At 42.2% G+C, this 10,058-nt stretch overlaps 1 protein-coding gene across 2 annotated transcripts; it reads left to right on the forward strand.

Annotated features, from left to right (window-relative positions):
* Positions 1 to 4,026: 4,026 nt before the first annotated feature.
* RAP2C (RAP2C, member of RAS oncogene family) lies at positions 4,027 to 9,323 on the forward strand. 2 transcript variants are annotated; one of them, XM_039464147.2, is made up of 3 exons: positions 4,027 to 4,108; positions 5,664 to 6,476; positions 9,011 to 9,323. In XM_039464147.2, exons 2-3 carry the CDS (start codon positions 6,204 to 6,206, stop codon positions 9,287 to 9,289), a joined length of 552 nt encoding a protein of 183 aa, XP_039320081.1. In that variant the 5' UTR covers positions 4,027 to 4,108; positions 5,664 to 6,203; the 3' UTR covers positions 9,290 to 9,323. The 2 variants fall into 2 exon arrangements, with proteins under 2 accessions (XP_039320081.1, XP_010340047.1); XM_010341745.3 differs by lacking the exon at positions 4,027 to 4,108 and adding an exon at positions 5,334 to 5,545.
* The last annotated feature ends 735 nt before the right edge of the window (positions 9,324 to 10,058 follow it).

Below are 10,058 nucleotides of genomic sequence, written 5' to 3' on the forward strand. Positions count from 1 at the left end.
GACTACTATTTCTTTAAATTTGTTACTTGATAGATCACAGAATTTTTCTAACTACTATTTTTGAAATCAAGGATGAAGTGGAGAGGGAAAAATCATCAAGGAATGCAGGTTCGTTTTAAACATCCCTATTGAGTATGCCTCTCAGTTCTGAGAAACTAACTTTGTCACCAGTGGCACATGGGAAAGAAAATCTGTGTCTTCGTAGGAGTGTTTGCTTGGCCAGGCTGAGGTAGTGTCCTCTGTGGTCAGCAGCACCTCTACTGAAATCCCATTCGTTTGATGAAGGATTCCAGGTGAGCAAAATTGAATGTGATTACATTCTCATTGAGGTTCCAGGAAAGCTAAAGCTATAGGAAAAAAGGCTTATGCATGTAGGGGATGAGGGTTACATGAGTATTTTTTAGTGCTTTATGCACATGTGATGTTTCCGTAAAGGAAAGAAGCCATTTGCAAATTTATTTGACCCCATTCTTAGTTTACAAAAAAAAAAAAAGAAAAGAAAAGAAATCTTCTTTAACTCTCTCTAGAAAAAAATTGGGAAAGACACTAAAATGTTAATAGCAATTTTCTCCAGGTAGTGGGATTATACTTTTATTTTACATATTCTTTTGCAAATAACATTAGTTTTATGAGAAAAAGATAATAATAAAGGTATAAAACTGGTTTTGTGTACTGGGGGGAGCCTGACGCGCAGAACTAATGATTGGTGTAGCTGGAGGCAGGATTGGAAAGAGAAGATTGGAATCTGAGAGGCTAGGAGCTGGAAAGAACCCAGGACAATTTAGCTATATCAATGGGGCCCCTAAAGCACTGAAATAAGATTTCTGTAGGCAAAGACTGAGGACACTACTGGCTCAAACTTTCTGATAATTCTAGAGCAACTTCTAGCAAAAGAGAAGGGAAGAGCCTGGATGGATAATAGCCATATATAGTAAACAGAGAGCTATGGGCTTTTCCCCAGGACCTAGAAGGCAAGAAGGCTCATTTGGAGAGTGGAAGTTAGGGTAAAATATTCCAGGCAGTTGGTGGCTCCAAAGAATGCAAATGAAGGAGGTAACAACTTGAAAAGAAGAAAAGGATAAGAGAAGTAAGCAGCTGGTGCCTGCAGCAAACATCCAGCACTTTAAACTTGTGCCGGGCTAATTTCATAAAATAAGATTATGGTCCTGTTACTTACATAATCTGCATATAGTGTATACACTGTGATTTCTCCACACTATGGTAAAAACGGGTTGTGTTCTTTGAAATAATGCCTGAGCAATACTTTGGAGAGGAGGTTGATGCAGAATTAAAGCAAAAGTTCTCAATCTCAAGGGCATGATCTCTGGAGAAGTCCTCCCATTCCCCTCCCCCCATATTCGAGCCTTTGGAGTGAAAAATTATTACTTGAGCAGTTTCCATTTATTGAGCAGTTAGTGTTTGGAAGGCTAAATGCTTTGAATGGATTGTCTCATTTATTCTTCTGTGAGTTAGATAATGCTATTATGCCCAACTTTACAAATGAGGGAATGGAGGTGTAGCTTGCAGAAGGACAGTGTTAAGACTGTCTGGCTCTGAAGTCCAAATTATTTCTAAAACACTGCTCTGCATCTGTTAGTCCTGAAAATACCCTAAAGCAAGTAACAATCACTATAAAATGCTAAAATTAGTAATACCTACTGTGAGGTTATAAAGTGATATGGTCATACTGCATTGGTGGGAATGTGAATTAGCTTGACCTTTCTGAAGGACAATTTGGCAATATTTACCAGAAGAATTTTAAGTGCAAGTGCCTTTTGTTTCAATTATTGGATTACTAGAAATTCACCCTAAACAGTAACTGACAATGATATATGTCCAAGGCGTTCAGTGCAAAACCCTAGAAGCAATCAGTGTCCTTCAAATGGGAGCTAGCTAATTAACTTACGATACAGCCATGAAAAAAAAAAAAAAAATGAAGAAGGCCAGGCATGGTGGCTCATGCCTGTAATCCCAGCACTTTGGGAGTCCAAGTCGAGAGGATCTCTTGAGCTCAGGAGTTTGAGACCAGCATGAACAACATAGTGAGGCTCCATCTCTACTTAAAAAAAAAAAAAAAAATAGCCTTGTGTGGTGGCATGTACCTGTACTCCTAGCTACTTGGGAGGCTGAGGTGGGAGGATCCCTTGAGTCCAGGAGGTAGAGACTGCAGTGAGCGATGATTATGCTTCTGCCCTTCAGCTTGGGCAACAGAGGGAGACACTGTCTAAAAAAAAATTATATTTTAAAAAGCAAGGTACAGAATAGTGCATATAGTGTGATTACTTTTGTAGTACAGTATTTTTTTTTTTTTTTGAGACAGAATCTCACTGTCACCAGGCTAGAGTGCAGTGGCATGATCACAGCTCACTGTAACCTCCACTTCCCAGGTTCAAGTGATTCTCCCAGTAATTTTAAAAAATACATAGAGAATGTAGCTTGATAGATATGCTAACATATAAATAATGTTCCCCTCAAAATAAGAAGCTTTTTAACAATAAATACCTTTGTGAAGAGTAACTGAATTATTTTTGTGCCATTTGCAGCTACTTGGGCTTTTAAAATTTTGTTCCCCTCCATGTTGCTATTTTTAAAAAATTAACACTTCGTTAAATTTTTTAAATGAAAACCAAATAGCTGGCGTTTACTGAGGCTTTATAATGTGCAAGGGACAGTGCTAGGCACTTCACCTGTAATACCTCATTGTATTCTCACATTAACTTCTCCCCTTTTTACAGGTGAGGAGTTAGAGGCTCAGACAAATGAAATCACTTGTTTGGGGACACACAGCTAGAATGTGGGGGAGCTGCCATTTTAATGTCCCTCTGTCTCATTTCAGAGCCCTGGCTTTCAACTGCCAGGCCACACTCTTCTAGTTGGTCTTTATACCCTCATTGCCCAATGAGAGTACACTGGTAAACAACTGGAGTCTAATGAGATAATGTATGTGAAAATACTTTTCTAAGTATAGAGATGTTTGGGGAGGGCAGGCAGGGTAGGGAATTTGCTTAAATTGGACAGACCTGTCCACTGACCCCCAGACAGTCAGGGTATTTTTTTTTTTTTTTTTTTTTTTTTTACAAAACTGAGGTAAACAACTTGCTTTTGTTCCTCCTTTAAAAATCTTATAAGGTTATATTTACTCCCCCTTTCCCCTGATTATTGTTTAAAAATTAAAATGATATGGAGAAATAAAAGCCATTTCACAATAGTCCTCACCCGTAATTACTTTCTTTCAGATTTGAATGGCTCTGTAACTTTTACACACCCGCATTTTACATAAACAGTAGCAACTAGACATTTGTTCAGTGTCTTGCTTTTTCAGCCCTACAATACATGTTGGCCATCTTTTTATATCAGCACTTACAAATCTACTTTTCTCTTAAAGTAGCTGCATAGTATCCCATTTTGTGAATATAGATAGGTAGACAGGCGGGTGGGTAGATGATAGATAATATAGACAGATATAAAACTTTTAAAAAGTCACCTGCTGAAGGACATTTAAGCTTCCTCCAATTGTTTGATTTCCCAATCAATGCTGTAATGAATACCCTTCCTAAGAAAGTTTAGAAGGATCTTTAGATTGAGTATATTTGTCCACCCTATAGTTTATGCGAGTGACCCCACAGGGGAGGAGTATGTTTCATTGCTTGGAGAAACAAGTAACTCTCTCCTAAGCATGACCGACACATTCAGAGATACTATGGTTGCCAGCAGGTAGGATGACCTGAAAAACTCCTTGTTTTGACAGTTTAGTAATGAGCAGATATTTGCCATGATTGCTCAACACTAGCTAGACAGAAGAGGAATTTCCAGACTCAGTTACAAGCACGGCTGGTGGAGGACTGTGAATCCCACCAGACAGTCTGGAGACAGCTAGACAGGGAGATGAGCAGCAGAGCTCCAAATCAGGCAACAGCAAGTGTGAAAGGAGCAGTGACCTGTGGGGAAACTCATAACTCACAGAGCAAACCTCTTCCAGCAGAGGGCAGTGCCTCTGATATGAGGCAGGGCGCAGGCCAGCTGGAGCCAGAGCTGGGGACTTCGCTGGAGAGACAGCACCGGCCTGAGGTAAAAGAGAAACTGAACTACAAACTCTCCTTTGACTACTGTAAGTGACATTGGGGAATACTCAGGGAGGGACAGTGGGACCTCACACTACTGCGATTCATCTGTGTTCTTATCTCCAATAATCTGGACTGGGATGTCTTTTTATAGAGTTTGGCCATTTGGGGCTTGCAAGTAAGGGAATTTGGAGTCATTTTTGCTAGGCTGGCCACTGAGTATCCCATGTTTCTGGGTACAGGCTTGAATTGTCAAGAAAGTGACATACCTAAAATACAGCCTAGTCTCCTGGCCCTGGGGCTCTGTGGATCCCACACAAAGTTTGCAAATAGAAAGCTAGCAAAGGGAAAGATAGTGGGAAGTAACAATTTTATCTAAAAATGAGAATCTAACAGGAGTTACTACTTGCTTTTGAATTTCAAAGGCTACAAAGAATAGCCTTTAAAACAAAACTTCAGCATGTAACAGCTAGCCAAGCAAATTGTTATACATGCAGATAATCAAAGATTAAAATAAATTAATCTCTAGGCCTAAACCGTTTCCAATCAGCTCCTCTCTTTTCTGAATATTGGTTACCTTTTCTGCGTGTAGTGGTTGGAATCGAATGAGAACATAACTGAGTAGAGTACCATAAAGTCTACTTCTAATGGTCTTGTTTTCGAGCCTCGTGGTTTTTGTTAAAGTGACTTTGGTATTCGCTGGTAAAGTCAAGGCGGATATACCAAATGATAAAAGTACCGTGTGTGTTTGTCAGGCACGGCCAAGTAAAACGCACTGCAAAGGAAGTCTAAGGCTAGTTTGCATACATCTCTCAGCAAAATAGCAAGTGGAAGAAATACCAGCAAGCAGAATAAACTTTCAAACCGGCTGTTTGATTTTCACTGAAACTTCTAGTTCAGGGATGTTTGGCGTTCTCCCGGTCGCTGGATTATTAGCCGGCAGTCCGGCACCGGCCAGCTAACGGCTCAAGTCCTCCGGCCGGGCGCCGGGAGACTGCGGGGCGGAGGGGCTTCTGCAGGTTTGGGGGCGGGACGGTCGGCGGCAGCCGCGGGCGGGAAAGGACGAACGCAGCAGGTTCCCAGAGGCCCGTTCCCGAGGCCGGAGTCCCGACCCGAAACCTTCCCCTGCCGGCTCGCTCGCTCGGCAGGGCGCGGCCCCAGCGCCACCCGGCTCGCCCTGGAGAGGTGGGACTTTCCCCACCGGAAGTGATCCCGTCCAGTCTCGGGGAACTGGGGCACCTCAGCCAGTGTGTCAGGGAAACCCTTCCGGGTGTGTGCTGGGGGGGTGGGGGGTGGGAGAGGAAAAAAAAAGAGGTGGGTTCGCCTGGAGTCCCTGCGGCCGCCACCGCCGCCGGACGGCCCCCGCTCCTTTCCCCGGCGCGAGCAGCTGCGCTGGGGCAGCGGAGACACGGAAGAGCCAACGGGTAGCCATGGCCTTGGCGTGACAGAGCCTCCCCGGCGGCCGGGCGGGTGCGGACGGCGGGGTAAGCGGCGGTGGCGGGGACAGCCTGATCCGGGTGGGAGCCGGGGGAGACAGCGGCCAGCGCCGCTAGTTCGGGGCGTGGGTCAGCCGGGTAATGTGCGTCCCTGTCTCCTTCACAGGCCGGACGACCCTCGCGGGAGCCGGGGCCCAGAAACCTGCCCAGGCAGCGGTGACTGGAAGGGAGCCCGCAGGCCTGGGCCGGCTCGGCGGCGCGAGCAGGAAGCGGGGTCCCTGGGCCCCTTTGTGTGAAGGGCGGAGGAGGAGTACCTGGCAGCCCCGGGCGGCGGGCTCCTTGGACGTCCGCCTCGCCGCGGGGTCCCCTCGCCGCGGCCCACACCCTTTCCCTCCCGGAGGCGCGCGCCTCCTCTCTACCCTCGCCGGACTTTTCCCAGGCTCGCCCTCCTCCCCCACGCCCCCTACTCGAGCTGCGGTTCCTATAGGAAGGGCATTACCATCCCTTCCCCACCCACCCAGAGTCTACGCTCTTTCCCCTCCCCCTCCTGTAACTTCCTCTTCTTCCCCGGTTGGGCCCTCTGCTCCTCTACACTCTCCTCCCCAGTTCGCAGATTTCCGCCCACCTTCCGCCTAGTCTAGCCGCGCCGCAGCTAGCGGGGTGATCTTTTCCCCCACTCTAGTAGGAGTTGGTGAAGGTGAGACTCATGAGGGAATACAAGGTAGTGGTGTTAGGGAGCGGAGGGGTTGGCAAATCTGCCCTTACTGTGCAGTTTGTCACTGGGACTTTCATTGAGAAATATGACCCCACCATTGAAGATTTCTACCGCAAAGAGATCGAAGTGGACTCTTCCCCCTCCGTGCTGGAAATTCTGGACACCGCAGGAACTGAGCAGTTTGCCTCTATGAGAGATCTCTACATCAAAAACGGCCAAGGTTTCATCCTGGTTTATAGCCTGGTTAATCAACAGTCTTTTCAGGTAACCAAACCAAGTCTTGTAATTTGTTAGACGGGGGTGTGGTAATGGAAATAGACTTGAGTTGCTTGAACCGTGCATTAATGACTATGGTTTGCTTTTGAAAGTTAGACATGACGCATTTTTGAGGTTACTCCTGGCATGGAAGACTATCGGGTTGTTTTTACAGGCTGTCGTAAAACAAACGCCAACAAATATTTTAAAGCTATTTTTAAGTGAAAGAAAGGTGAAAAAGGAATAGGTCACTCTGTGTATATTTAGCCCAGAATATAACCTTCTGAAGTTGCTTGCTCAATTCAACAAGTATTGATTAACTTAACAAAACATCTAACAGATAATCTCGGGTAAATAGAGCACTTTGAAAAAATTATTTGGAGCAGATTATCTGTTGCACAGATAAGCCCTCTGTGTCTGCTCCACCCACACATTCCCCTCTCACCCCCCAACACCCCCTCCCGCCGCCCTCCCCTTCTCTCTCAAGTTTCTCAACTAGATTCATAAATCTTAGTGTTGCAAGATGAAGAACTCAAGACCTGCCTTCTAGGCATTTTACTTAATTACTTGGGGCGTGTAGTGGGAAGGAAAGTTGCTAATAGAAAAGACTAGTACCTAGAATTAATAACCAACAAAAATCAGGAATGACTCCTTTTCTGCAGTTGATCCAAATTGTTTCTGGTAACATTGCCTGTATTTACAGAAAATATTTGGGTCTGGCAACACCGAACAAGTGCAGATTTCTTACTCCGGCTGGGTGGCCAAACTGGATGTGGTCCAATCTCTTAGAAAATCTGTCCTGTCCTTCACTGGGAAACACTGAAGCTTTAACGTTATTTTAGGAGATGCAATACATGTTTCTATTTATTCCTTGAAAATAAATAACCTCATATTGACCCATTATATTGACCTCCATTGATTTAGGAAATGGATATATTTTTTCTGCATTTAAAGGTATGCACTTAATGTTGCTTACTTAAGAGACCTTAAGTGCTTTAGCCAATACAATGTGCTAATTCCACTTTCTTTAGTATTTTAAATTAAAGTACTATAGTGAACTTTCCCAGTATCCTGATAGAATAACTTCAGGTATTTTGTTTTAAAATGATACATTCTGGGGAAATAAACCAACGCTATTGAGACCGAACTAAAGTTCATTTTATGTAGGTGTGAACTCCCAAGCAATAGTATCATAAGAGCGTTTTCCCTCAGAAAGTACCAAAGTACTGAAGGTGCTGTTTGACAGGCATTTTTTCCCTAAAGGATCCTCGGGAGATTTGTTATTCTATCATCTTACTTTCTGGAGGCTGAGAGTCTTTTGAAAAGTGGTTCATACAATTTCTATTATTTCCATTTCTGTTATAGACATGAACTGGGAGCGAAAAACTGTGCCATTATTTTGGTGGCGATGTAAACTCTTTTGAGCCCAAAGGCTATAAGTTTGGATTTTCACCTGGACTTATGTTTCCATAAAGACCATGGGAAATAAGCATAACCTAGAAGACTGAGTTGATACATGATCAAACTAAAATGATACAAATATCAAATAACTGTATTTTTATAGATTTTCACAGTCTCTTGCTTTTCTGTTGACCCACTTGTGAATATTCTGTGCTTACTATGACTTCTAATTAAGCATACATTTTCTATTTAAGGCAAACTTTTTAAATTGTGAAATATTACAAAAAATGTCAATTTTTTGAATTAAATATATAATATTGTCTTAAATCACTACTTGCCCCCACCTCCCAAAATTGATGCTGCTGGAGAATCGCTAAGGCTCTTAACTTTTGTAATTCTTTGTAACTACTTGGAAAAAGTAATACACATGGGGAAACAATCAAGTAGTAAAAACAAACACAGGTTAAAATTTATATTTTTTTACTTCTTCCCATCCAGACATCCCTTGCACTGTCCTTCCCAGGAACTGCTCACTGTTAACAGTAGTTTCTAGTGAATTTAAGTGTATTTTAAGGTGTTTGACTTTACTGGAATAAATGCATACCACTCATTTTAAAATGAAACATTTAAGTGTATCCATCTGGTTGTAACTCTTTTCTTCTAGGTATTACAAAGCGGTTTTTGTTCCCACTTAAAACACTTTCTCTCAAGCCCTCTTGCTGCATGGCTGGGAATGCATAGATGCAGCAATCCTGTGCTAGGATAACAGGTGTTACAAGGACTGATGACAAGCAAGCAGGTTTAGGGAGATGGCCAAACATCCTTATGTATGAATGGATTAATCATTTGGAAACTTGCTTTTTTAATCAGTATAGACTGCGGGTGGGGAAAAGTGATCCTATGAGTCAAGGTTAGTGTGCAACCCATGTTTTATATTCTTGACTAACTCAGCAGGCAGGGTCTGTGGAAATTAGTTCTTCAGTGGACAAAATGATGACGTATTGTCTGTTTAGATGTGATTTTATTTTGGATTCAGCCTTGTATACTCACTGAGGTATGACTTTTTGTAATATTGTAATATTTCTGTTATGGTTATACAAACAGCATAATTTTTTTCTTTCTCTTTGTGATTGTTTGAATAGGATATCAAGCCAATGAGAGATCAAATTGTCAGAGTGAAGAGATATGAAAAAGTCCCACTAATCCTAGTAGGAAATAAAGTGGATCTGGAACCAGAAAGAGAGGTTATGTCTTCAGAAGGCAGAGCTCTGGCTCAAGAATGGGGCTGTCCTTTTATGGAGACATCGGCAAAAAGTAAATCAATGGTGGATGAACTTTTTGCTGAGATCGTCAGGCAAATGAACTATTCATCCCTGCCCGAGAAGCAAGATCAGTGTTGTACAACTTGCGTTGTCCAGTAAAAAAGATAACCTCAATCATGGCCATACCGAGCAGGTTAGTTGTTGATGGACCTGTATGAATCAGGTAGTGTTTTGTTTTTTGATCAAGTATAATGAAAAGCTGGTTAGTATTATACACATGGCACTATCTTAAATTTCTTTATTTTTAGAGTAACATTTTCCATCACACAAAATAGTTAACATTCAACGAAGAAAATTTTTTAAAATGCAGATAAGCAAAGCAGAGGTAAGAAATTGCTTGTATTCCCATCGCAAAGATTTTGAGTTATTGTTCTTCCTTCTCTGCTTTATTGGTAACATTTATTTGGCTTGAGTTAAACCATAATACACTTTTTCCCTGTTTTTCTGATTTAGCATCCAAAATGCACAGGAGAGCACTCAGTAATATTTCAGAAGTTCTGTAGTATTTTCTATACTTTGTTTTTGTATCCTCAGGAAGCAAATTGCTACAATTAAAATCAATAATTTACTAATCACCAAGTGCTTGATTAACAATACAATTATTTAATCAAATTCATCTGTACCTAGCACTTGAAGGACTTAAGTGACCTCTGATAATAACAAATTATAGTGCCACAATGTACCCTGACTTCATTATAAATATGTGTTCCAAATGAGAATCTGGTTGAATTGTCTGTGATGTGTTAGAACAGTATCATGCACAAAAAGTTGAGTAGTTTAATAAATTATGAGATTAATAGGAATGGTAACAAACCTTCAGGCCTTTCACTGAGTTAAATAACTTACAAGTTTTTTACGTGAATGAGTT

Source organism: Saimiri boliviensis, chromosome X, assembly GCF_048565385.1.
Source record: "Saimiri boliviensis isolate mSaiBol1 chromosome X, mSaiBol1.pri, whole genome shotgun sequence".
Taxonomy (NCBI): Eukaryota; Metazoa; Chordata; class Mammalia; order Primates; family Cebidae; genus Saimiri; species Saimiri boliviensis.